Source organism: Carassius auratus, chromosome 3, assembly GCF_003368295.1.
Source record: "Carassius auratus strain Wakin chromosome 3, ASM336829v1, whole genome shotgun sequence".
Lineage (NCBI taxonomy): Eukaryota > Metazoa > Chordata > Actinopteri > Cypriniformes > Cyprinidae > Carassius > Carassius auratus.
The window spans coordinates 1,241,125-1,268,990 of record NC_039245.1 but is presented as its reverse complement, the minus strand read 5'-3'; the positions used below and the strand labels follow the sequence as shown (position 1 = coordinate 1,268,990).

General features: G+C 38.1%; 2 protein-coding genes and 2 non-coding genes across 6 annotated transcripts; all 4 read right to left on the bottom strand.

Moving 5' to 3' along the window:
- Window positions 1–11,653: 11,653 nt before the first annotated feature.
- On the bottom strand, window positions 11,654–16,299 carry LOC113042745 (60S ribosomal protein L3). 2 transcript variants are annotated; one of them, XM_026201759.1, is made up of 9 exons: window positions 16,175–16,299; window positions 14,504–14,696; window positions 14,116–14,284; window positions 13,638–13,773; window positions 12,924–13,110; window positions 12,549–12,709; window positions 12,347–12,448; window positions 12,033–12,248; window positions 11,654–11,778 (listed from the first exon to the last, which is right to left on the bottom strand). In XM_026201759.1, exons 1-9 carry the CDS (start codon window positions 16,175–16,177, stop codon window positions 11,737–11,739), a joined length of 1,209 nt encoding a protein of 402 aa, XP_026057544.1. In that variant the 5' UTR covers window positions 16,178–16,299; the 3' UTR covers window positions 11,654–11,736. The 2 variants fall into 2 exon arrangements, with proteins under 2 accessions (XP_026057544.1, XP_026057554.1); XM_026201769.1 differs by lacking the exons at window positions 14,504–14,696; window positions 16,175–16,299 and having other exon boundaries at window positions 13,638–13,996; window positions 14,116–14,270.
- On the bottom strand, window positions 11,855–11,989 carry LOC113056075 (small nucleolar RNA SNORA54). The gene has a single exon (XR_003277655.1). It is a non-coding gene; the product is annotated as a small nucleolar RNA SNORA54 (small nucleolar RNA).
- LOC113056086 (small nucleolar RNA U83B) lies at window positions 12,774–12,871 on the bottom strand. Its single transcript, XR_003277657.1, has one exon. It is a non-coding gene; the product is annotated as a small nucleolar RNA U83B (small nucleolar RNA).
- A 1,235-nt stretch (window positions 16,300–17,534) lies between the features above and the next one.
- LOC113042760 (solute carrier family 25 member 39-like) lies at window positions 17,535–26,725 on the bottom strand. Of its 2 annotated transcripts, none has more exons than XM_026201777.1 (12): window positions 26,574–26,725; window positions 25,455–25,552; window positions 25,126–25,185; window positions 23,756–23,806; window positions 22,447–22,556; window positions 22,291–22,358; window positions 21,654–21,778; window positions 20,367–20,540; window positions 20,164–20,273; window positions 19,155–19,236; window positions 18,880–18,963; window positions 17,535–18,107 (listed from the first exon to the last, which is right to left on the bottom strand). In XM_026201777.1, the coding sequence occupies exons 2-12, from the start codon at window positions 25,537–25,539 to the stop codon at window positions 17,989–17,991; spliced, it is 1,068 nt and encodes a 355-aa protein (XP_026057562.1). In that variant the 5' UTR covers window positions 25,540–25,552; window positions 26,574–26,725; the 3' UTR covers window positions 17,535–17,988. The 2 variants fall into 2 exon arrangements, with proteins under 2 accessions (XP_026057562.1, XP_026057569.1); XM_026201784.1 differs by having other exon boundaries at window positions 18,880–18,960.
- Window positions 26,726–27,866: the final 1,141 nt, after the last annotated feature.

Here is a 27,866-nt window from a genome sequence, read left to right as displayed (position 1 = left end):
CAGCACTAATTTCTTCCTGACGTTCATTTTCATTTCATTTCATTTTTCATTTGTTGTTTTTAGTCATTCACTTTCAACTTCTTGTGCGTGTTTTTGTGTCAAAACATGGTTTGGGGACCATGTAGAGTCATTGGGTGCCAGAGTTGTTGTCAGCTTGTGTAGCGTGTGACCCCCTGTTGCAGATCGTTTACATAATGTCACACAATGTGAACACCATTACAACTTCAAGACACACAGCAAGTCATGTAGTCTGAACAGCACAGCGATCTGCCGACGTTTAAAGTCGTGTAGTGTGAACTTGGATTAAGTATCCAAGGAAGTGGCCGGGTAAATCCTCACAAGTGGAGAGACGAGACCACTCAAGGTAGAGTTTGGGTTTGAAGAGATCATCTGTGGCAGGTGTTGACCAGAAGGGATGCTGGGAAATGTAGTTCCCAGTGGACTGGGCTGGTGATGAATAGTGAATGGACTGGTGACTGTGATAGAGGGTAGAGGAAAGAGCTGTGAATGGACTGGCCTGAAAACCATACTTGAGTATGGATATCTAACAGTAAAAATGACTCCATTACAATTTACAAGTCACCAATTTTAAACCAACTTGAGTAAAAGTCTTAGAGTATCTTAAGTATTTTACTTATACTAAATATAGGCTCTAGTGGCTCTAGGAGATGCACTAGTCAAAGAGAAATGCCAGTGAAAACAAGAAATAGTTGATTAGTAAGTAAAGCAATCACAAATATTATTTAAACCCCCCCAAAAAATCCTTCAAAAAGGTCTCTTCAGTATAACAAATAAATAAAATAATGTTATTTGTTGCTTGATTTTTTTACTGAACTTTTACAAGAATAACAGGAGAAGAATACAGGAGAATACTGAAAAAATAAGTCAAATTAAAAAGGCCAAGCTTTCTTGCACTGGTTTCAGAACTTGCATTCTCGTAAAGTAGCCTTGTTGACAAGTTTGGTTGAATAAGGGCAAGATATTGTATTTTCAGTGCCCTGCAGTTGCTGATATCCCATGAATCGCTTTTGTAACTGAAATAAACTGCTGCAGAAAAAGCTAGGTGCCATTAGGGCTGGGACAATGCGTCGAGGTCATCGATGACGTCGATGCAAAATATTCGCATCAATTTGTCGACCTGTTTTTATTTCTCTAAAAAATGTTTACCTTATGTGAGCTGAATATACGCGATGGCCAGATCAACATTCTGTCCAACGTTATATAACCAATCCAGGGGTTTTGCTGCATTGATCTCTTTTTTTTTGGCGGCTGATCGGTGAGTGATGTAGAATAGAATGACTGCTGTGCCTGACAGCAGGGCGCGTATGAGAGACAGCCCCGGCTGCGCACTCACAGTCTTCAAACAACACGAGCGCTTCTTGCTCTCTCTCTCTCCCTTGTGCATATTAACCAAAATCATGAGACACGATAGAAAAAGGGCGGAACGCCAAAGTTTCACGTGGAGCATTCAGAGATATTTTTCTCCATGACAGGCTGCTGGCTTGAATGCTAGACATCAAGTTGTTGTTATTTTGATCTGAAAGAAGAACTTTTTTTCAGTAAGCTAGGCCCTATGTGTTCGGTAAGCTTGTTTCTGTAAGCTATGTGTTTTCAAGACTTCTAGGTTTTATTGAACGCTATCTCTATCTCTATACAAGTGCATAGTAATGCATTGTCAGTCTTTTATTTTGTCATTTTAAGAGCAATAAACGTATATTGCAATGTTAAGGAATTCAGTTTTTTTCATTCAGATATGAAAATCAACATGTATAAATTGTTAGTAGTCAATTAATGGGGAGATAATCGAAATCAAATCGGTCTGAAAAAATTAATCGTTAGATTAATTGATGCATCGATAAAATAATCGCTAGATTAATCGTTTAAAAAATAATCGTTTATCCCAGCTCTGTTGACTGATGACTGGGAATTGTGACAACATATAGAAACCATGTCACAAAGTTTTATTTTTGTTTATAAAATGATAACTGTTCAACTACTCCACCAAATGATGCATTATTCACTGCTGCAATTTATATACAGTTTTTTTTATGCAAAAAGTTAATATCTAGTAGAAAAAAAAAGAAAAAAACATTTTTAAGAGCAGTAAATTTCCTTTCAGTCAGGACCACTTGTTAATGTCAGAATATTGTAGAGGTCTTGAACTTATGTTTGGCACAAGGCTTGGCTCTGAAGGGTCCAGATTCTGAGCTATCCGCAGGCAAAACCTCACTGAGGTTTGAACCCCCTGAAGCCTGAACAATTTCCAGATATTTTTATATGCACAGTTATATGCCAGTAGAGTAAATCTGTTCTGTGAAAATATTGAACAATCTGAGCAACATGAGCTGGATAGATGATATATCTCTGTGGGCGAGCAGTTAGAGAACATGTATCTGCAAAGGAGTAGCTGGGTTTGGAGGAGGGTAAGTGTGTGTCTGTGCGACAGAACTCAAGGCGGACTAGTGAATGTCTGTGCGACAGACTGGCAAGCGTGAGTACGGATGGTCTTACAGTATAGCTCATTAATTGTAGTGGGAGGAGTTATGCTCAGTTCTGCCTGAACTACATTGAGCTCCAATCGTCGCTCAAACTTCATTTGTGGTCATCAAAAGCTATGGCCAGTTATACAGCCCTCCAGCAAGAAACAACAGCGACTTATTGACCTCCAGCAATAAAATCACTTTCAGTATAAATGAGGATTAAATCTGCAAATATTGCTTTAGCATCAGATCTGTTTTGGATCCATCTCTCTCTTTCTCTTACCCAAGTGTCAATATCTGCATCTTGCTGTGAGACATGATGTTAGGTATTAGCCCCTTGCTGTGTACCTGTCAGTGTCTGTCTACCCATCTCCAGCCTTCTCTTTCCTGCTACCTCTCCATTTGACACCTTGCTCTGTCTCTTCTCTCTCTCCATTCTTATTCCCCATCAGTCTGTGTGTCTCTCTACTCGTATCTGTTTCCTTTCTCTCTCCCTCCTCCTCTCTCTCCTGTTGTGGTGATCAAACATGCCTTGTGTGTCTCTCTGCAGTGCTGTTTGATCAGAGTGGAGAGAGAGAGAGAGAGAGAGAGAGAGAGAGAGAGAGAGACTGTGTGTGTGGTTGGTTTCTCAGAGACCCGAGGAACATGCTGTCCCCTTCTGGCTGGGAATACTAAAGGCCCAATCCCACAGCTGCTGCCTTTGTGTCTCCAGCCCCTGACCACACTTATATAAGCCCAGGCCACACAGCCAACTGTCCAGTAAGCATAAAATTCTGTGTATCTCTACCATCCTTTCAAACAGTAGGCGGGGATGACATGTGACACAGAGCTGTGTTGTGTCTGTTTTTGGGGGGTATCTCAAGCTTGTGATGCTCACCTGGGATCTGAGCTCAGCTGACTTCACCCGGGTCAGGCAAAGTTTAGAATAAAATAAGACTTGAAGTCTGAAACAGAAAAAAAGAGTGGTATACTGCCTTGAACTGTAACTGAAGCCTTTTTTAAGTATTGGTGATTATATATATGATAATATAAATATGATGATTCATTATCAAAGTTGGAAACAGTTCTATATATATATATATATATATATATATATATATATATATATATATATATATATATATTGGCTGTGTGTGTGTGTGTGTGTGTGTGAGGCCTGTAATTTTAATGCACGGTTCCCTACGCAGAGTGCATTAAAATAATTTAATGCACAGATAGTCGGTCATTATCCTGCTTATATGGTCATTTGCCAGCATTGACAAGTTAAAGCTGTTAAAGATGTTGCAGCGTGGTCAACGTGTTTCTGTGCTCTTTAATGTTTCTGTGTGTGTGCAGCTCCATCTCAAACATCAGAAGCAGCACATTCATTAATATAAAATAGTGCTTAAAATGACTTGGAATTAGCTGTGCATTATTTTTCTAATAATGCAATGGAACATTTGTCAGCAGATCAGATTCAAGTTTTCAACGGCCCGGTAGTATAATACAAAATACTCGCCCTTTTATCATTTACTGTTATTAAGAGCTTTTGCTTATCTTTAAATTAAACTGAAAGCACTTGCAGACTAATGCAAACCATTCGGATGAAGGGTCATTCTTAAATAGCGGTGACAAGTGGTGTCCCTCTACTTTACTACAGTTGAAATAAACTTTAAATACCAATAAATTAAAAAAAGTTTACATATCTGTATTCAACACAATTTGTGCACTATTAATAGTTAACTTTTAGTTTTAAAATGCATATTTAATTCAGTTTGGGAGATTGCATTTGTAACAAAATATGCATGTTCCCAGCATACCTTAGAGCGGTATCATGGATAACACAAATAAGGTGGTTATAATGTGGATAACACAAATAAAGTGGTTATAATGTGAATATAGGTTTTATTTAACGTACAATTAAAAAAAAAATACATATTTTGTTTTATTTAAGAAAAAAGTTGTGTCCCCCAAATTCATTTTTGTGGTGTTACCACAATGGATTTTGCCCTTTTAAGAAAAGGGGGCAATCTATTTAGACTACTTCCAGTGTGCAAAGGTCACTGCAGGTGCTGGTTGATCTGAGGGGTGCATGGGGAGTACATTCTGTCTTATTAATTTTCTTAAAGTCAGCTTAATGTCTGGCAATTTCAGGTGTCGTACTTGATTAGTGTCTGTGGTGTTATGTTAATAACTTGCATATTTTTACATATTTTAATCAAAAACTTGATAAATACATACTTATTAATATTTCCAAAATGTCCCCTGATCTTGAAAACATCATGATGGCAGCCTCCATTTTAGAAAAGTCTGGATTTAGGCTGATTTGCCTTTGGTGTTACTGTCTTCTTCTGGTAACACCACAGAGCCTATGGTAACTTGCAATATAAAGTCTGTGGTGTTACTTCAAAATGACATAGACATAAGTGGCTGTCACCAGTGTTTGATTGAAATCATAAAAAAAAAAAAACTAATTTAAACTAATTTGAAATGCATATCAATATATTTTATTAGAAAAAAACAAACAAGCATTTTTATAAATTCTGCCTCTCATTTGCCACCCCAACTGAAGAATGACCCTGAAAAACGTGAGGCAAAGAAACTCTGCGAATGACAACTGAACTGGCTAATGAGCTAATGAGGCACTGCTCATTTAATAAGAGACTTTGACAATGTAATGAATGTAAATTATGACACAACACCAAGAAATTCTGCTTTCTCACTCACAAAAATGCTCAGCGCGATGACCAACCATTTCCCTGCGCCCCTTGCCTTTCCACGTGCAGACAGACGGTGGCCTGTACTGCACCGCCACTCGCCCTCTAGTGGTTAGTTGAGAAAGCGCGTGCTGGGCCTGTCTTCGGCCCAGGAGTCTGTCTGGTGATGCTGTTGCTGCCTTTTAGAATGCTGTGTCCATAGGAACCAGTTCAGAATACTGATTCCACAGTGCAGCACTTGTACATCAGAGGGCTGCAGTCAGGCAGATTCTAAGGACTGTCCACTGTCTCTACCCTGTCTCTCTTAAAAAATAAATTAAATTAAATAAAAAATACAAAAAGCAATGCATGTGTATTATTTTCTGCAATCATAAATGGCAACATAAGTTTTTTTTTCATACTGTGGTGTTTTAATGCAGTCTAAAAAGGATATGCACAAATAAATAAATAAATAAATATAGAAATGGCTGCCTTAGACTATAAAAACATGTATTTTAACAGTATTCCAGTTTTCTTTACATTTAAGTCTTTCCTCCATATTTTTATTTATTTAAAACATAATAAAGAACAAAAATAGTAGACAAATAAGAGTTATAAATACAAATAAATAATAATGAAATACATAAATATAATATTTTATTATTACTATTATTATTAATTCATAAAATGTCCAGAGCTTGTTTCTGCACATATGCTCTTGTCCTTAACAAAACATCTGTGCACTTTATGACGCTACAAGGTGCATTTGGGCATTATATTATCCTCCTGAAATCTAAACCAAGATAGTCAATGACTAACATTTGTTAAATATATAATAATATGTAAAAAAAAAAAAAAAAAAAAAACTATCCTTAAGCATGAATCATACACTATAGAAGCAATGGTATCAGTGAGTGTGTTAACTGACTGTAGCATGTTTAGATAGCATGGATGAGGGGTGGAGAGGAGAAGATAGTATAGTGTGGGGAATAGCTATGCCCTGCCAGAGATCCTTATGTAAGTGCACAGCACAGAGAGGAGACCAACACAGACTCGCCCTTCAGCCACAATGACATACCGCTTCGGCCATTTAATCCCTTCCAATCTCTCTTTTCCTGCACACTCCATTTTTATAATTGAACAATGTTACATTGTTCTTTTAAAAACTGAAAAATCATGTAATTGCATTAAAGATTGTTGTAAAAACATTTAGGATGAATTTGGGTTATCTGGGACACTGTTTGCAATTTTGAATTTTGTGATTTATTTCAGTATCAATCTAACACATTAGATTGGACATTAGACTTTTCTGAAATCCCTAAGATGTTTTCTAATCACACCAGAAGAAAGAATGTATAATATACCCAGTGGGCACATGCCACACCTATTAGTGGTTTTGTGCAACCAAATTTTTTTTTTAACAAAATTATTAATAAATATATAAATTCTGCCTGGGATCTGGGACAGGTCACTTTATAATCTGGGACATATGTATTAGTCCTTAACCTGTTAAAAAGCCTATTACAATCAGGACCACTTCCGTCAAGTATATTTATGACAATTATAATTGCATACAGTTAGTGTTGGTGGTATGGTTATGTTCTGGGCAACAGTCCACACGCCTGTCCATGCAGCCATGCTTGGACGGGGCGGGGAGAGCAGCAAGACAAACCCCCCTGGGGTACAGAACAGAACCATTATAAGCATACATAATTACAATTCACAATTACGTGAGTTGTAAACAAAATGTGATAGAGACTGCTTCCTATGAAGAGACTGTAAAGAAAGAACAAGGTTAGCTCGGATTACAGGTTCAGTTGGTGGAGTTGGGGTTGGAGGAGGGAGTTAATTGCAAGCAGTTTAAATGGACCGCAGGTGATAGGTGTCAAGACTGGATTGGTACACGTCAGGAACAGCTGACTGTCAGCTGATGCAAGCGTGACTAACGTGGCCTGACTGAACTAGCGTGATGCCCGATATTCACCATACTTTATTCATGCTAAACACAATATCACAACTTTTTTTAAAGCATCATGAAAAAAATTACAAGCAAAGAAATCTCAATAAGAAAATGTATATACCAAATATCGGAACAATTATTTCTATCTCTACACAATATTAACGATCTACTGTGTTAATTCATTTAACTTAATTTAAAACTCTATTAAAATTGTTTAACATTGTATTAACGCACATCTCCCGGAATTCAACCAATCTGATGATGACTTTAACATTCTTTAACATTCCTGAATAGTTTGCACTTTTGTGAAAAATGTGCATCCAACATTTTTCCAACAGTCCGTGGGCATGACATCTGATGTTAACACATTTATGCATTTAGCAGACACTTTTATCCAAAGTAACTTACAGTTCATTCAAACTATACCTCTTTTTTTTTTTTACCATTATGTGTGTTCCTTGGGAATTGAACCAACAACCTTTTTGTGCTGCTAACCCAATGCTCTACCACTGAGCCACAGGAACATACTTTGCTTGCCATTGGAGTATGTTTCCCAGATTCCATCTCTGTAGCATCTCTGGTTTATCTACCTGCCAGCTACTGGGAACTTATGCTGATGTTATAACCTCCAGTAGTCCACATTAACACCCATTTCTCATTATGGCATATATTAGCCCGTGTCATTTCGTGGCAAAATTTAAATCAACTCTCATCAGCATAAGAGACAGACTCATTCTCAGGTATAATTAAAAAGAAAGCTTTTATTCTTTGCAAAGAAGGTCAGACAGTCATACAGCAACACTGAGTTCCTGCAGAGTGAAACCTACCCAGGACGAGGGCAGTCCTCCACCTTATATCCCTTTGCTGCATCAAGGTTACAGAGTCTTAGCAGCTGTAAATTTCCACACATAACAAGGAACACTCTCTATGGGCTGTTTCTCACACATTTAGAACTTAGGTGACCCCTTCAGGTCATCTTCGGGCCTCGTTCCCCCACTATATGGCCCAATGACCCTCTCAGGTCATACTCAGACATCTGTTTCCCCCCCAGGTGTCGCTCTTCTGAACCCACACAGCAATTCTAATAAAACACACGCATATAGGTATACAGAAGCAATGTTCAATTAATTTTTCCACCACAGTCATTAGACTTATAAAGTCCCTTAAATGCACATTTCCTCCATCTGAACCATCTGTTCCAGATTACCCAAAGCATGCTGTCCCACATTTTCAATCATATCTGATAATGTGAAGAAAAACTAATTTTTGGAAGAGAAAAAAAAACTCTTTGGAAGAGAAAACACATTTTCAACACTTTAATACATACTTTGTTGCTTGAATAGATCACAAACATAATTTGACAACAATTAGTCTTATTTATGACAGATTTATGCCCTTAACATTAATCTAGTCAGAATCCAATGTCACTGACCTTGTCATGCAATTCCCAGAGGAGCTTCTTGATTGACAAGTGCCCCGCCCCTTTCTGTGGAATCGTGACGTATAGATGACATACATGCTAAAATTATAGCAAAAAATTATAGCAAAAATCCTGTTGACTAACCCTGCGTTCCATTCTGAAGGGCTCATCCCTATTCCCTAATCCCTTCAAAGGGTTAACCCTCTGGAGTAAGAGCTTCGAAGGGATGAAGAGTGTAGGGGACCAAACAACTGTTTCTTGAACTGCCCTTCTGCGTCATAATCACGTGCACACACAGAAACGCCGTCATCATGCAAAGAATCTGCACAAAGGATCATAAGAGCCCGAAGTGTCCATCAGTTTGAAGTGGCCAGTTTTGAGCACTTTGGTTTGGAACAATCCTTCAATATGGTGGCCATGATTGTTTCCACTCCGAAGTGCCCTTCAAAGGCTGATATATCCCGTTTAGAATGCATTGTACCTTTTGTTAGAACAGGAAATGAACACAACTGAGTTTATGTGTCCCATTCACCTTACATAGTATATTAACTAAACTATCAGGCAAATCAGTGGTTGGTTGCATAAATTGAGACTAGTCTTAAAAAGTTAGGTATCAATTTTTTTTTTCAATACTGCTCATAACATTTTAAAGTCAGTCAAATTAGGCATTTAGAAAAAGTCTCAGCATAGTGCCTATGATTATGCAGCTGGATCAAAGTAATCTTTACACTATGATATTAAGTAAGCTAACTAAAACATCAATGATTGTTATAATGTAGTTTAACCTCCAAATACAACTTTTAGGAATTGTAATCAGGGATTAGACATAGCACCTATTAAAAGGTACTTCTTTGAGCCAATGGGATCGCTCCTAATGCAAACCCAGTGGCAAGGGGGGATCCAAATTGTCATGACACAAGTACAAAAAAATTACCATCTTTGTTAATCTAATAAAACTACATACCTCAGCTGCCATGTCATCAAGCTTCATTGAAGGCCGCTTCAATTTAAAGTTTCCTTGGAAAGCAACATTGTTTTCATGTCCTTTGATCACTGTATTTTGAAGAATGCATCAAGTGTATAATTTGTGTCCTCCTATCACTCACGATTCTTTACACACATTCCAATTCATGAAAAAAAAATTAGTCGGCAATGAATGTCTAATTTCATTCTAAAAGTATCTATGTACATCTTCAGTAATACATTTTTGTTCAAAGGACCCTGAACTCTGCATTTTTTGGTGTGCATATTCCTTTATATATATATATATATATATATATATATATATATATATATATAAACAAAAACAAAAAAAATTATATATATATATATTGCCAGAAGGATGGTGGGTGAGGGGTGAAGGGATTCTACAGTGCGAGGAGGAAGAAAGGCCTAAACGGTGTTTAAATGGTTCTTACGATGTGAAATGGTGGGGGAAGCAGTTTTGCAATGAGTCAGTAAGGACAAAGTCTTAATTAGATGAGTTCCCATCAGACTATCGTAAACAAAAGCCTCAATCAGAACTTAATGCCCCCAATGCTCAGAGGGATGCTCGGCTCTCAAAGACAGAAACTAGAGGCATTGGGAAGCTTTAACCATTGTTGCTTGAGATTGCTACAGCAACATTTACACATGAAGAGATCAGGCAGAGTGCAATGAAAGTCCTCTGTGGTCCTCGTCCAACTCTGACGTAATGGTTGGATGGGGTGGGAGGCCAGGGGGAGTGGTGAACCAGCTGTTTCTTTGGTATGGACATCTGGTCATGAGTGCTGTGGGGTGTTGCAGTTGGACGGATGAATATGAACAGGGAAAATGGGTAGAATTCCTGACACTGCCCTCGTTAGTCCTATCATCCCTCATTACAATGAAACTGCCTTCAGATTGTGAGCTAATTAGAGCCATTTGAGAAATAAAGTAATTTAACAGAATATTATTTGAGAATTGTGGACTAAACAGTAGCACATATAAGCGTTTTGAGATTACAGTGGACTTTCGTTTTCTGCAATGTACTTTTGCTCTAGAAGTCTCTAGAAGTGCCTTGTGAATGTACAGTACCTAAGGTGTACAGTACCTAAGGTATACAGTAATAATAATTTGAAGTTGTATAGAAAAAGTTAATCAAAGTTGTCCTAAGACAAGAAAGGGTATTGTTCAAAATTAATGTACAAGTATGCTATTAATCAATGTTGTCATCAATGGAATTTCATGCCTCATCACTTTTGATGGAGCCCAGACATGATCGTTTGTCACAAGGTGTGAAGTGTCTTGTCACATTAGTGAAGACAAGAGTGCATCAAAAGACTTGTTCACCTCTGACTCTAATCAGACTAGCATCCCATGTGCATGCTTGAAATTAGGTTTTGGATATTCTGTTGAGGGATGGCTTGGGGTTTGCAAATCCACATGGGTTTCTTGAGGGACCTGGCGTGCTTGCACTCTTGACTGTAGCTGCTCCCAAATGTGTTCAGTGGGGTCCAAGTCAGGTGACCGGGCTGGCCACTCCATCCTTAAGATCACCAACCTTCCTTGATATTGGCTGACACGGTCATCCATAATGACAAAATCTTGCCATATTACAACAGGTCAGAATCCTGCAGTCCCACACAATCGATTTTCTATACTTTCTGTGCTGACAGGGCAATTAGTACCCAATGACAAACAATCATGTCTCTGATGATTATCAAAAAAAGTATACGGATGACATTCATTAATGACAACATTGACTAATAACACCTCCATGATATGCATAAATTGTGAAAAACACATTTTGGTTTTAGAACAACCAATGAAAGGTTTGGATCCACTTCAAATGTTGACTAGTGTATGCAGCATTCATTAAATCAACCAAACACCTGTAATCCAGGATTACAGACACAGGTAGAGAACCAATGCAATAATTACTTATTACTCATGTTTATATATTGTAGCTTAACATCAGCCTGCCCAGGGACTACGGGTGAAAATTAGCTCTTGAGCTAAAACCGGGTACTATGCATATCCCCCTTTGAGGTTAATGTTTACTGTATGCTGTGTCCCTGTTTCTTTAAATAAACCAATGAGGATTAAGAATAGTCTTCTATTCTGAAATGCAGAAAAAAAAAAAAAAAAAAAAAACACATTGAGAGTTCATTTTGTTAATTTTTATTAAATCAAGCCGCAGTACTGCATGACAACACCAGACAGAGCAGTGGCAGAGTAAAATTATGAAGTCTCCTTGGCAAGGCGGTCTTTCTTGAGGGGCCCCTGTTGAAAGAAAAGATTGGTTATTAACCGATTTAACGGACTACACACACAAAAAAAAAAAAAAAAAAAAAAAAAGTGATGTCATCAGAGAGTGAACAGGGAGAAAGCACAAGAGAGGCACCACTCCCCTGCCTCACTGTTTTTTTATCTTGCACTGGAATGGAACCCAAATCTCAGATTGATAGGCTGAAACAGGTTACGAACAGTGCACTGATCTGCAGAGGCAGAACCCACCAAAGCAGCTGTGCACTCACCATGAAGCTTTTCTTTTCCTCGATGGTCTGGAAACGTCCATGACCGAATTTGGAGGTGGTGTCGATGAATTTGAGGTCGATCTTCTCCTGGGCACGGCGACTGGTCTGGACCAGAAGAGACTTGCGTAGAGTCAAAACCCTCTTCCTGGTTCCGACCACACAGCCTTTCAGCATGACGAAGTCGTTGGTCACTTGACCATAGTGTACAAAGCCACCCTAATGTGAGAAAAAAACACAAGTCCATTAAAAACCTTAAAAGACTACACAGCCTGAAGTCACTGAAAAGCACATAAGGCAGGCATCTGCACACTCACCAGGGGGTTGATGCTCTTGTTGGACAGATCGTATTCAGTAGAGGCATTGTTCATAACTACTTTTCCATCCTTTGTGTGATAGCCAGCACCAATCTTGTAGATCTAAAAAGCAAAACATCATGAGAAACAAGACTCCAGGAGGAAAGAAACGCTTAAAACCAGTCTTCCAGGAAAGCTTGGGTCTAATTCAGAGGCCTCTCACCTTCTTGTTGATCTCAGTGCGGTGGTGGTAGCCCTTCTGACCAGCACGAGCCACAGAGAAAGCCACACGAGCAGGATGCCAGGCTCCAATACAGGCCACCTTACGCAGACCACGATGGGTCTTACGGGGCAGCTTCTTTGTGTGCCAACGGCTTGTCACACCTACAGAAAAAAGTTTTTGATCAGAAAGTGCACTTAGAAGCTCATTAGACTAAAATATGGCAAGTGTGCTGTCAGAAGGAAGGCAGCATGGGAAATTTCCTCATGTGTTTCGGGCGCCATGCCTGACGCGATTAATCCATGTCTTTCATCATTATGTGCACAATGCTTGTCAAGATTCATAAAAGACGGGTTGAACAAAAAGCCATCCACTTACCCTTGTACCCATGACCCTTGGTAACACCAATAACGTCAATCATCTCATCCTGACCAAAGACGTTAACGATGGGAATGGCCTGCTCAAGCTTCTCTCTGGCCCAGTCAACCTTATCAGCAATAGAGCCTCCATTCAGCTGAATCTCCATCAAGTGAGACTTCTTTTGTCTGAGGGGCAGCAGGCGCATCTACAGAAAGTTGATAGTTAGTAAAGCTCTATTAGAAAAAAAAGCCTAAGTATACATTAGAAAACACACAAGCCATACAACCAATATTTATGCATAAACCATACTGTATACAAGTCATTTTGTACACTGCATGGACAGTGCAATTGTGTAAAATAGTTATTAGATTGTCAGTGTCTCATTATGAATTTTAAGGATAAGACATGTGACAAGTTACAGAAACCACTTTGATAAATTTGTAATTGTGAAAGTTTCTTAAAGTTATTCCAGGGAAAGAATTTATAGAGGACTGAAAAAATATGGAATTTCTTCACAGGACCCAAAATTAAAAGCAAAGTCTGTGTTGACTTGTAATCAAGTCACTTACATTCATATTTTCCATCAGAACATGTGGAATGAACTTGCTTTATTAATGGCTAAAACCAATAAAGTGACATTCTGAATGAGACGTCCATAATCTCCCAGCCTTTCCAACACACAAAGTGGTCACCGAAGCCCACACTTCTGTGAGATGCAGCTTGTAAGCTCACCTGCGTGTGGGCAATGATGCGAATGATCTGGCAGTACTTCTTCATGGAGGCAAAGTCTTTCTCCAGCTGCTTCTTGCCCTCTTCATCTTGCCACCTCTTGCAGTACTTGGTAAAAGCCTTCTTCTTGGATTTGTACCTTAAATTGGAAGATGGGGGCACAAAGAAAGGTTGGCACAGTTCCTTCATAGCCCAGCAGGCCAGTGGAAGGAGACTGGGCATGGCTGCTTGCCCATCCTCATGATAAAGGGGAGGCGTCAACAGCACAAGGTCATTTCGGCTCATGGCATGGTTTCTAAGGAGCCCTTTCCACCAGCCAGAGGAGCCCGGAGCTCATCAGGGCACTAGGCACCTGAGCGGAGCTGCACCACACCGACACGTTAGACTGGCTCAGAGAAACATGACAGTTCAATCTGGCCAGCAACTATCAGCTCCAGACTAAACATGCAACCAATCACAAGTCATCAAAACCAGGCCTTACCAGTTCTTATAGAAGCGACGCTTGCACTCATCGCTAATGTGCTCAGCAAAGATGGTCTTGAAAGAGCGCAGGCCACGAGGAGTCATGACGTAACCAACAACACCCACCACAATCATGGGAGGAGTCTCCACAACAGTCACGGCCTCAACCACCTCCTTTTTGTTGACCTCTGTTAAGCACAAGCAGCACAAGTTAGAATAAAAACCCAGAATGCAGGTTTAGGACCAGGAATTTATGAAACTGCACTCAGAACTCGACATTCAGCAAGGGCTAAAGGCCCAAATATGTCCGCCCGTCGAGGATATCATCACTGACAGACACTCTAAACTTTAACAGATTTTACATTTCTACATGCAACAAAATCGGAATGCTTAAAACTTTAACTTACTTGAGCCAGGTCTGTCAACCTCACGGACAATGTGGGTCATGCCAGCCTTGTAGCCAAGGAAAGCAGTCAGGTGAACGGGCTTGCTGGGATCATCTTTAGGGAAACTCTTCACCTTGCCACGATGGCGCTTGCACCTCTTGCGGGGCAGGAAGCCCAGAGAGCCGTGGCGTGGGGCCGAAAATTTACGGTGAGACTACACACAAAATTTCAGATTATTAATCTACTCATCTTTTGTAACAATGTAATATTGTGTAAGAGAAAACTTGTTAACTTCACATTAACCTATAGGTTACCACAACTTTAGTAACAAACTAAAAAAATAAAAGATAAAAGTAAGATTCAAGTTGCAACTCCTAACAGAAAAACACTAATGAACAAGAAAGTACCAAAAAAAGTTAATGGGTTAAGTTACTCTAACGGTACTTAAGGTGAGACACTGCAGGCAAAAACACTTCAAGCACCTGTCAATTTTGAGATTTTGGGCTTTTTGGTTTTTCATAAAGTGCTTTTTCAAACTAGTGGAAGGAAAACATCCAAAAGACACTGTTAAGTGTTTCTTTTATAGCGCTTTATCTGTTTGTGTCAATAGATTACAATCACAATACATATTTTTAAAGGCCATTTTCTCAAAATTAGTTTCTTCAACACTGACCCATAAATCTCCACTTCAGTAGCACTTAAACACCAAACTTGACGTTTTTATTCCGGTCTATATTCTGAAGGTTTTTACAGAGGGATTTGTTCATATAACGTTATATTTTCATTGATTATAAACATTTTATTCCCCCCAAAATTGTGAAAATATATTGTTTTCTGGCCATTCACAGTATTTTCTGAATTATGGAGTGACCAAAAAAGATAACCAGAATTCACTCTGTAAAAACAGGACTCTAAAGTCAAAAAAGGTAACAAATTTTGAAACGGACTTCATCTAGTGTTCAGAATTTTATACTAGACATTTATGCAAATTAGCACATATTTCATTAAATAATGCCTCATTTGCATATTTAAACATAACATTTTTGAAAACTTGTAATACAAAAAATGTTTGCAATAATCAATGTAATCAATCAACTAGGTAAGTAAGTTTTTTTTTTTTTCATTCACCTGCAGTGTCTCGCCTTATGTGGCCTAAATTGCATACAAGATGTTTTCTTGCACGTGTAAAGTTCTCTCGGTAACTTGGACCAAAAAGAGGTAAAGTCAACTTACAGTTAAACGGGTCGCCACATGTTAAGGCATGCCGGAAAGCATAAAAACGACTAACGTTAACGTTGGCCCTTTTTCTAGCGTTTAATTCTAGTGTAAAGTTTAACTTCCTACACTTCACGTGATAGGCCGTAAAAATACGTGCAAGCATCGTTCATAGCGATACTAAAAACAAAAACCACAATTTGACAGCCATAATGGCTATAATATCTTACTTCGATCTTTGTGCTTTCTAAAATGTATTTAAAATCGTTTCTGTGTGTTAAGATCTCAAAGCCGAGCAGAACGTTGTCATTTTCTCACGCGCCATGCGTTAAAATACTCAGACGCGGCGGTTACACTCCATAACCACAGCAAAACACTTGTTTACCATCTATGTCTAACATACAGATTATTATACATTTAAAATCATATGGATGACTCTGATTTAGATTGGATTGTGAAAGAGAGTCGACCACTCACCATTTTGTCCCCAGACCGATTGAAAGAGAGCGACTGAAGGGCGGCCCTTCGTTATAAAGCAACATGCGCGTCACCGCACACGTCACACGTACGTGATCCTGTAGTGGCGTGGCGTCGCCCTCCATTCGATCTCGTGCTCTTTCTTTTCTCTATCTCGTTAATTCATTTGAATTAATCTAACAAATATAATCTTCGCCCTACTTTATTTCACTAAGGAATTCTACTTCTAACAAGCTGTATAAAATAGCATACCAAATGAAAATCCGTTATCCGTGAGATTTTGAGCTACAAAACATCCATGGCAGCCGTTTTCCATGCTGGCAAATGGACACTCGACCTGAATTGTATAAATCATTTTAAAAGCACGGCCATTCAAAACCCAAGGATCTATGTGCCAGCACTCACAATCATTTTGGGCGAGAATTATGCAAAAACAGATATCGCTGGGTACCAGTCGTGTCAAAATTGAAGGTAAACAGACGGGCCAAAAAAATCAGATATGGTCAGAAGATTGGATCTATGCATTATGACGTGCACTAATGATTGTACTCCACGTGTAGCTTAAGACATGATAAATATTAAATCTTCCACTGTTTCAAGATAAAATGTCAGGTACATGTGTAAAATACTTTTGTAAATCTAAGATATGGAAGTTAAATAGAAGTAATTTTAATCTTAATGTCTCGTTTCTATTAACATTTTTCTTCTTATTATAATTATTGATAATGAATAGCAAGTCTGAACACAGAATCGAATCAGTAAATAATATGCAAGTTCAAATAAGTTATAAAATGTAACCCACCAAACCAAGAATAAGAAATATGCATGCTGATGTTTATATAATATTTATTTAAATGTTTCTTACTTTCAAGTGTTATAAATTACACATAAAAAATAAATCATAACACACGTAATATTACAAATAATTACAAACAATCAAACAAACAAAAAAGTTTGCAACTAATTTCTGTATATGCTTCTTGTATAATGTGGTGATGCACATAAAGTTGTCTTAAAATTAAACTTCTTAGATGAAGATCTTTTTTAAATGTCTTTTATTTAATAAAATCTGTCTAATAATTTCAAGTCAGCATTAAGTTTTGCAGCAGTTCATATCTGAATTAAATGCAGTGAACGTGTAGATAACAGGACAAGATTTGACTAGAACAATCCTTGCCTTAAAAAGGGGCCTTACATTCTCAATGCACAAAACTTAAAATAAAAATGGCTTTTCCTAAGTTCAGTGGCCACACAAATGACAAGTCATATACTTTAGGTGAATCAACTATTTGCAAAAAAGAACACAACTGAATAAAATACAAGTTTTTTTGTTACTTGCTGAAAATGAAGACAGTAAAGCTCAGTTTTGAGCAGTTTATCCGTTCAGTCTGAGGTTTCAACATGAACAGCAGAGGGCAGCACTGTGTCTTTAATAAAAGGGACTTAAGTCATGCACTGCAGATACTACAACCTGGAAGTCACGGTCAACCGGCAGCCATTTCACTGAGTGGGGCATTATGGGGAGGTAGTGTTTCTGCCAACATGCTTTGGTACTGTTCTTTAAGGCATCACAGGGTTTTTGGGGAAACTGCATTTATTGATGCATCATAACGGAAGTCTTTCATCTCAAGTAGTGGTTTACGTCTCACAGCTTTTATTCCTTGTGTCAGTCAGTGGACACCTCACCCAACAATCATAGTTTCTTTTTCCCCCAGAGAGCTAACTCAAAGCTTTGTTAAAGTCCTCTGTGTTGGCAAGGAGTCTCTCTCAGCTTCCTCATTATCCTGGACAAACCTCTGTTCCTCCCGCTCATCTCAAAGTCCACATCTGGCCCGATTCAGATTACGCTCCTGAAAGAAAGTCTTCCCGAACTCATAAGTGCTGATCATGACAGCACAGGCGGGAGCAACTTTGATCACTCTTGGAAGAAAACCTGAAAAAAGCAAAGCAGTTACCTGAATGTATACAACATTACTGACTGTTTAAACAATAAAAAGGCTATAGTCTGTAATTTCAGATCCAGCTTGGGCCTACACAAATCTTACAACACCGTTCTATGCATGCAATATATTATATGTCCAAAAGATTACCATAAACTATAATATTATATGACTATAAACTATTGCGTTTATTAATCCAGACTAAGACAGCATGATATAAGAAAAACTGACATCACAATATTAAGATTTTCTGTGCTATATTGTGATATGTAAAGGTAGAGGAATTTTACTCCAGATGATGGAAGTAGCTATATTTGGAAAGAATGACTAGGGTGATTATTTGGAGAGTGCATAAAAACATACCACTACACTTTACCGTACATTTACAATACTAATAGTTACGACTTAATTTGTTAATTTTCAAATGGTAAGCCATGAAGCTTTTAATTTGGACAGAAATACAAACAAAAATATGTGCGGCCAGCTCCAGGACGCGCTGCTGAACATGAATTGCACGAGTATAAATGCCGCACTTCACTCTGAAACCAGTAGTGCATATGTTTACTGAAATAGCAGTCTGTGCGATTTGACAATCACAATATTGTAAAATATATCACAATATATATAGATTTATTTCAATGTATCGTGCAGCCCTAATCCTGACCATAACAAACAGGTCTCTTTTAACTGATGTCAATTTCTAGTTTGGCAAGCTGAAGTTACATAACTACTCTGACGTCACTATAACTAGATATTAGAGCTTACCTGCAAACAAACCCCTGTATCCCATGTCAATCCAGATATTCCTCATCATGTTCCATGTGGAGGATGGTTTCTTCACAGAGACTGCTGCCAAAGGTCAAAATGTAATGAAATCAGATGCCTGATAAATGTAATTAAATCTAGCTTAAGTGATCAGCTCCAGATTGTTTTTAACAGTGAGCCGTCACCTAATGACATCATATGTCACTCAACATGCAGGCTGTATTACTTCACTCTTTCTGACGTGTTAACAGGTGAAACTACAGAAGCTGCTGTACCTCCAAGAGCCTCCATTTCTCCTAACTGGATTTGCTTGCGTGTTTTCACCACATCAAATGGCAGGGTCAGAATTGCAGCAATCTGTGTAAAAAATAAATGTATATATATATTTCTGATAACCTAGGATGGTATGAAAGACATTCATTTTTTTATTAATATATTTTTAACCAGGTTTTAAACCACATTTAAAAATGTCAGTAAATACATGCATGTCATATAAAAAAATAAAAGAAAAAAATTCAAATAAATGCTGTTCTTTTGAATTTTCAATTAAAAATAAATATGTATCTATATATATATATGTGTGTGTGTGTGTATCAAAATTTCCACAAATATTAATTTCAACATGATATTCCTTGTGCAGCATATCTGAATGATTTCTGAAGGATCACGTGACACTGAAGACTGAAGAAATTACTGGTGAAAATTCTGATTTGCATCACAGAAATAAATTATATTTGACAATATATTCAAAGTGAAAACAGATTGTAGTAATATTTCACAACATTACTATTCATTATTGAGTTACGGTTTTTACTGATACTTCTTGTAGAAAAGAACAAACAAAAACTGTCCTTAAACATTCTATATATAATTAATTGTACACTTAATGATTATTCAGTTGTTTTATATTCACAAATCAATTCTATTTCCACTGCAGAACCAATTCATTTCAGTAACGCAGTAATGTTATGTAGTTAGAATGTACAAAGATCAACTTGACCATTAGTTAGATTTCAGCTCAATTCTACTCATGTCCTAAATTCATCTGGGACAGAAGCTGACCCAGCATTTGTTCTCATGCACAACGCCCTTATTGATAAACAGTCAGGCCAGATAAGGTTTCACGCTCTGTTTGTTCACACTGTTATTTCTAACCATAGCATAATGTAATCATTCATAACCTCCTCTATATTAAATTAAAGCCATCAAATTCCTTCTTTTAATGCATCACTTAAAGTAAAAGTCATCCGTTATATTTGGCTTTTGTGAGTATAGGCTACTCACTGCTCCTGAGACGGCCCCTGCTGTAAAACTGATGCTGAATGAGGTCTGTGGTGCCCTGTACTGCTCACACAGCTGTGCCTTCACTAGCTCATAGTTAAACCAGTACAGGGCTGAGGAGAAAGAAAACACAAAAACAGTCAAACATTGCATCTGGGGAACATCAGTTCACCATCACGCCGCCAGAGAGTGTACGGGTCACTGACCAGAAAAGGGCACGTCCCGAAGAACAGTGGGTCCCCAGCCTCTCCAAAGAGATAACCAGCCGTCCTGAGCCACAGCCGAGCGGATACACACCATCAGCTCGCTGTACGGGAGCTTGCGGGACTGCATCTTAGTCCGAACTAACTCCAGAGGGCTGATCACAGACACCGCTCCCACTGAGCAGCACAGAGAGACGTCAATAACTTGACAACAGAGATCACACCACAGCAGAAACGATCGAACAGTACACTGGGAAAAGTACAACAAAAGTATGGATGCACTGATATTAACATTTAGCTTTTTTTTTTTTGACTAAATGCATTTAAAATAACATTTAAATCAATCTTTCTAAATACTAGAAGTGGATTTAGAAAAATATATTTTCATTTTGAGATTTGCAAAAGATAAATAGTGTATACGCGACCGTTCAAATGTTTAGGGTCAGTAAGATTTTTCTTGAAAGAAATTCATTCTGAATACTTCTATTCAGCAAGTTTTAAACTGACCAAAGTGACTGTAAAACATTAATAATATTAAAAAAAGAATGTTAAATTATTTTCACCTTTCTATTCAGTATTCAATTGTTTCCAAAAAAAAAAAAATGAAGCAGCACAACTATTTTAAACATGTCAGTATATTAGAATGATTTCTGAAGGATCATGTGACACTGAAGACTGGAGAAATGACTGCAAACATTTGCCATCACATGAATAAATTACACATGAGATATTCATAATATATTCAAATAGAAAACAGATTTATATTTACTAATTTATTAGACACTTTTATCCAAAGTGACTTACAAATGAGGACAATGGAAGCAATCAAAATGCAAAAGTGAAATGTTTTCAAATATAATAATTTTACATAATTAATAACTGCTTTAATGTATTTTGTTCAAATAAATGCAGCTTCAGTGATCATTAAAGAATTCTTTCAAAAATATTAAGATATCGGTCTGAGCCCAAATGTTTGTGTACATATGTACTAGCTAAAAATGTTAATATAATATATAATATATCTACAAATGAGTGTTAGATAGCAGCAAATGTAAATGTCAAATCAGGAGAAATGAGAACCCAATTTATATCCAAAGCTGAGTGATACATTAAATTAAACACCTCTACTTTCAGCCAATAACCAATATCGTATCCATGTATTCTGTGGTTTTCAGAGTTATGTTTAGGGACACATGTAATATTCTTATAAGATCTTCATAATACACAGTACAGTGCAGCAGTTTTGTGAAAGATGCTTGGATGAGACAGGACGTATAAGTTAATACTCACATCTTGCTAACCCTCCCGCTATGAGGGGGATATAGTCCCCCTGATAGCCCATGCTGTAGCGCAGGAAGTCTCGCAGCTGGTCATAACAGGTGAAATAGATGACTGTGGCAGGAACCGCCATCACCCTTCAAACACAAGGGTGAGTTGAAAATAACTTTTGATTTTGCACCAATTACAAATGTGTGTCTTTTCAAAGATTCCCATTTATTCCCATTTGCTGTTTTGTCAGGCCATGCGCTCAAGGGATCTGACCCCAAAAAAAGATTACAGTGAACTTGATCCAGACGTTCAATCATTAACATGTTATTTATACATTTACAAAGACAAAGGGTCATTTGCTTGGACAGTAAACAGCATGAGTACGGTTTTCTTACTGACATATAATGACCCATATGCGATAGATCGCTTCAATACACCCGAGTCATCTGTCTGAATCAGTCTACCGAATCCTTCAATCTGTGATCTTTGAATCTATCAAATAACTTGATCTACAAGTCATTACTTTCCGAAAAACACTAAGAATCAAAGTCGAGAGTAACAGTGCACACTTCATGAACAGACACACACATAAAAGGACTAGACTAGATATGTTAGCACCTGTTATAACTGTACACTGGTATTATGATGCTGGACTTACAGTGTGGGAGGAAGTCCGCTCCACAGAGACCTGAGCCCCTCATTACGAGTAATCTTTACAAATGCATCCTGACAAACAAGAAGTGAGTTTATAATCAGTTTGTGTGATTACAAAAACTTGGATTCCCAGTTTGGAAAGATGCGAATGATTTCTCACCACGGTCCCGCTGAAGTGGGTAGGGGTTTTATACCAGCTGGAGCAACTTGACATATTCTGACACACATAGACGTGCTCCATCAGCCCGTTACAATAGAGGAAGCATTTCCCTAAAAAGACAGACAAAATGCAGTAGCATGAATCTAATTTGTAATACTTTTCCACATGTTTTTTCAATGGCCACAAGCACCCAAATTACGTAATTGACTGCAGTGATCAATTGTGAAAAAAAAAAAGATAATTTCTTTGTGAACGTTTATTTTAGATTTCAAAACACTTGATTTTTAAACCGTGCAACTGATTATAATAGAATAGGTTAAAGTTGTACACCATACATATTGTATGGGTTAAAGTCAGCATGAAATGACAAATTCATATATGTTCTTAATGCATTCTATTGAACAATTCATCCATCCATAAGTGCCTTTTTAAAGTTGCTATCTTCCAGAGAAGCACCAGTTTTCTCTTTGGTGGGTTAGGGCTAGTTTTCTCTGATCATGTAGTGCTCTTGTAAGCCCTGTCCCTTTCTAACACAGAAAGCTTGCATTCAGATCTGCCTCCATCTAATAAAAAAACGATGAACAGTCAATGAATTGTCACCGCCCTACATATGTCACAATGTAGCAAGAAAAAGATCCATCACTACTTCTGTTAGCTTGCAACACTACCACAATATGGTTTCAAAAAGCAAAAGGAAAAAGAAACAAATTGCACCCTTAATAATCTTGGATTGTTGTTTTTACACACCTACAGTATAGCAACCATGTGATGCTTTGACATCGGGGGTTTTCCAATAATTTAAAAGGATTTAGTGATTAGGACTGAGGTCTTAGATAAGAGGTTCTATAAATATTAGTGACCATGGCATTGACCGTGCTGTGAATCCAGCTTTGGCATAAACAAGCAGTCTTCCTACTATTTCTGGATAGTACACAAGACAAGTTCAAGGTAGGTCTACCTGGCATGGATTTTAGTTTGTCCCAATGAGTTCTTTTAATGGTTGTCTGCTATAAACATGCTGAATAAATATTTATATACAGCAGAGCAGACCTCTGAAATGCATTTTCTGAAAGCATTTTTTCAACTTGTGGTATTTAGTGCACATTTGTCATGTCTGTTTGCAATGTGACCTTGTGTTTAGCCCTTCAGAGACATGAGCCAAGATGTTGTCCACACTATGTGACTTAGTTGTTTTTCAGAATGTGTTTGTAATTCTTGTGGTAGTTAGTTAGTGTTAATGAAGCGAACTGCTCGGTTTTGGATGGGGACTATGAGCTCAGATGACAGTTCATGCAGTTCACATACTCACATTTTGAAGGGCGGATGACCCCAGCCCAGGGCCTTGACTCTGGTCCTAGGGCTACAAGAGAGAGAGAGAGAGAGAGAGACAGCTCATAGGTCTTGTGCTGCATTTTGCATTTGCTATGTGTGTACTGAACTAAACTATACAAATATTTCACAATATTACTGTTTCGTAAAAAAAAAAAAAAAAAAAAAAAAAAATCAAATAAATACAGCCTTAATGAGACTTCTTTCAAATACATTAAAAACATCTTAAGAATCTGAATGACAGTATAGCTTCATTCTTGCTGGTATTACAGCTGAAATAGATCAAATTACGCCAGCGTGTACGTCAATGTCCTAAAAACATTTAAACACTGTAGTGCCATAAAAACTTTGCTTTGCTTGGATAATGACCAACTCAACGCACAACTAGTGCAATACGTTTAGGGGAAGCACTGGAAAACAAGGGTGTTTTTAAGAAACCTGTTTGGAATCAGTCACTATTTTTGCTATTCTGGTGATGCTATTAGCACAAAAAAAAGGTCTTCATTTTACCCTCAAGAGACATATTTCAGCTAAGAACTTAATGGGAGCAGTACAAAAAAAACAAGGATGTTGAACTGGTTTGACTTGTATCATGTCTAGGATAAATGCAAGATGTCAATGCAAGAATCATCTTTCATTCTGTCTGTGAAAACTGAAGAATTTAATATCTGAACCATAGGCTTGCGGCGATAGATGGTGCTGACGGTGATACCGGTGTTAAGCCACAACACCGGTTACGTCACTTGCCCACCGCAACACCGACCCCCACCCTCGTTTTGATCATTTCTCCAGTGAGGAGAAGAGTGAGGTAAGACAGACAAGAACATGCAGGATCATTTCGTTTTAAAACTAAATGCAAAAGCACCTGTTTGCCAATATTTTTTAAACATATTTTTCTTTTTTAATTGGTTCCACATTGTTTGCTGATTTTTACGTCATTTAACATTAAGGTGTTTGCCGTGGCTCCAAGCTTTCTTACTCGTTTTGCTAATAAACGTTCTACATTTCTTCTTTATTTGGTTATATATTATACATGTTTACTAATCCTATTTTCAGTTTTGTATACCGATTTAAACTTTATGCAAGTTATTTGTTATTTTATACTAGGCAAAGCCTGCCCTATAGCATGGTGTATTTTTATTTGTTTTGTAAAAGTTATTTGTTTTATACGTAGGCTAAAGTAAGTTTGACATTGTATTTTGTTGTTCCGGTCAAGCAATTGACACTTAACTCCCGTTAATCCGAAAATAAAAGAGGGAACGCCCCCACCCCCGCAGTGATACGGGTATCACCGGTTTTGTCACACATCGATTAACCAGTGGGAAAATGTCCTCAGCGTCCTCAACTGACCTTGATAGAGGGAAGTTTGCTGGGCTTGAAGTCTGATCTTCACTACATCCAGTGGTGTGACTGAAGAAAGAGAGAGAGAGAGAGAAAGAGACACATTTTCCAATGTCAAATTAAACTCAGTTACTTTATGATCACATAATTATATTCCTGACATTCAGCATCGTACCAAAGTTTTTTTTATGTTTTTGAAAGTCATCACATCACACACACACACACACACACAAAAGAACATTATGCTAAAATCACACAAATGCAGGGAAGATATTACAAAAATTTATTTTTAATTAATACTGAAATGATGACATGATGGTGCTGATTTTTTTCCTCACCAAAAAGAGATGTTAGTACAGCCCCGGTGCCAGACGCAAGCATCTGCTGCACAGGTGTAATAGCAGCTGAAGGCCCTTCCCCCATCCTGCCGGTCCACCTGAAAAACAGAAAAAACAGGTCTACTGCAGACATCAGTATAGACACAGATGTCTAGGTCAGAATTATTTTCACCAGGGAGACCTGCTGACCACCTCGTCATCTGAATGACAACCTAATGCAATCTGCTCTTAAATAATGACATTTATGCAAACATGGATGCAGATATTAAAAGAAAGCAACCGCTAGAAGTGGTGATGATCATAATGGCTAAGCACAGCGTTCTGATAACTTATCTATTGAGCACCAGCTGTGGGTGGGTCACCCTCCTCGTACCCTACACTAGTCCTGCAGCAGCCAGCAAACTACTTTACAAAAACAATTCAGCGTGAGACTGACCGAGGGGGGGGGGGGGGGGGGGGGGGTTACGTTTTTTTTTTTTTTTTTACAATATCCACTTTGAAAATAATCACTTAATAAATCATGACAATCTTAACTTTGGTTAATTCAGACAGTGCCTTGGCCAGTTAGGCTAATAGTCCCTAAATGTCTAATCATAATTTCTAACCTTTTCCCCCCCTTATCCTCTAATATCAAAATATTTTACAAAATAAAATTTCAAGCATATTAGATAACTTTTAAATTTTTAATTTTAAAATTTAGGAATAATTATATGCATGAAAATGTTATGACTATTATCTTTAAGCCAAGAAAAACAGCAACAATTCAAAAACAAAGAACAAAACGTGCTGTCAAACACTAGTGACGGAAGTTGATCAAATCATGGGTAGCTACAATTTTGCCTGTCCAGAAAAACAGAAAATAACTGGCCTGGTTACTACTATAAGTTACAAATAAAATTAAACGATTGTAAAACATGGCGATCAGATATCCCTCGATTACCTGTAGGATAACGACTCTCTGCCATCAGTCTAGTTTCAATAGCTATACGCTGATCGTTTAACGCATGGCGCAAGAAGGCACATTGTTATACACGGAGCAGAGATATAAATTCGGTGCTTTTGAGGCTAATGGAGCAGAAAGGGTAGGGTAATTAAGCAGTAATAGGACAGATAACTCACCTTTCTAAATCGGAGGTTTTTCGTGCATCGGTTGTGTTCGTTTCATTGTGAAGTGAGACTCTCCTCTCCTCCGCCGACCGAGCAGAGCGTCTCAATCCCCCAGAACCGCAGCGCAGCGGGGCTACGTCAAAAACACTGCGCCCCTGGCGGACGATCAGAGGGCAAACGGTTGTTTTTGTCAGGAAGAGAGAAACGAGCAGTCTATGGAAACAAGTGGCAAGTGGTGTCACGTTTTACTGAAGTTGCCCTAGTCTAGGCAGAGATAACTATATAATAGAAGTGGTTAGATGTAAATTTAACGCACTTATTTAAATTTAAGGATGTATCAACTGAAAACAGACAGCATACACCGACAGAAACATGATAAATAAATATATATATATATATATATATATATATATATATATATATATATATATATATATATATATATATAAACGTAAGATATATAAAGTAAATATTTCTTTACTATATACATGTATGTGTGTTTGTGTGTGTCCACACATATATTATGTAATAACAAACTTATTTTGGATGTGATTAATTGATTACACAGCACTATAGATAGATAGATAGATAGTTCCCCATACTGTAAGCCCACTGAGGTGTTTGCCAGGGCGAAAGCATCCACTATCCAGCAAGATAGTCTTTGTTTCGTAACCGACAGTTCTTTAGAGCTGCCTCGGAGTACACAAAGAAAATGAGTGTCTAAACAGGCCAGAGTTCTCGACATACACTCAGAGCCCGCACCGGGCAGAGTGGATTGGGAAAATGCTCTTCCTCTGAATTGGGAAGAGCTATAAAAGTGATGAGTTGCTCTAAATAGAGCTTGCACATAGCCGTGTCTTGGTTTGAGGACAACTCTACAGTCATTAGGCCCAAACTCAAGGCATGAAGCACTGACTGAAAGTTCTTGCAAGTCACAGACTCACTTGACCAACACTAAAGCCAAAATGAGGGTGGTCTTCAGTGAGAGGGGATGTAAATCATCTGACTGGAGTGCCTAAAAGGACTATAGATGAGTCCCATAGCACAGTATGAGGACAAGGTGGATTCAATCTCCGAGCTCCCCAACGACAAGGTCATTTCTGTCAACTGACTGCCCAGCCACAAGAGCATGATTCACCGCGATGGCTTCCACATACACTTTGAGCCTTGGAAGGGGTGCGCCCCTTGTCCAGCAGCTCTTGTAGAAAGGTTAGCACAAAGGACACGTCACAAGAGGACAGGTCCTCGTTCTGTGCTGCACACCACCCAGAGAAGGGTGTAGGTGTCTCGTAAATGGGGCTCTAG

What these genes read in the sequence shown, in the direction of transcription:
- LOC113042745 (XM_026201759.1), bottom strand. An exon ending in GGTTGACAGACCTGGCTCAA is followed by an intron (nt 14,285 to 14,503) that starts GTAAGTTAAAGT and finishes TGTGCTTAACAG; the next exon opens with AGGTCAACAAAAAGGAGGTG. An exon ending in AGGAAAAGAAAAGCTTCATG is followed by an intron (nt 11,779 to 12,032) that starts GTGAGTGCACAG and finishes TTCTTTCAACAG; the next exon opens with GGGCCCCTCAAGAAAGACCG.
- LOC113042760 (XM_026201777.1), bottom strand. Translation starts at nt 25,539, where the DNA reads ATGGGGGAAGGGCCTTCAGCTGCTATTACACCTGTGCAGCAGATGCTT. An exon ending in CCCACTTCAGCGGGACCGTG is followed by an intron (nt 22,359 to 22,446) that starts GTGAGAAATCAT and finishes CTTGTTTGTCAG; the next exon opens with GATGCATTTGTAAAGATTAC. An exon ending in AGCGGGAGGGTTAGCAAGAT is followed by an intron (nt 20,541 to 21,653) that starts GTGAGTATTAAC and finishes TGTGCTGCTCAG; the next exon opens with TGGGAGCGGTGTCTGTGATC.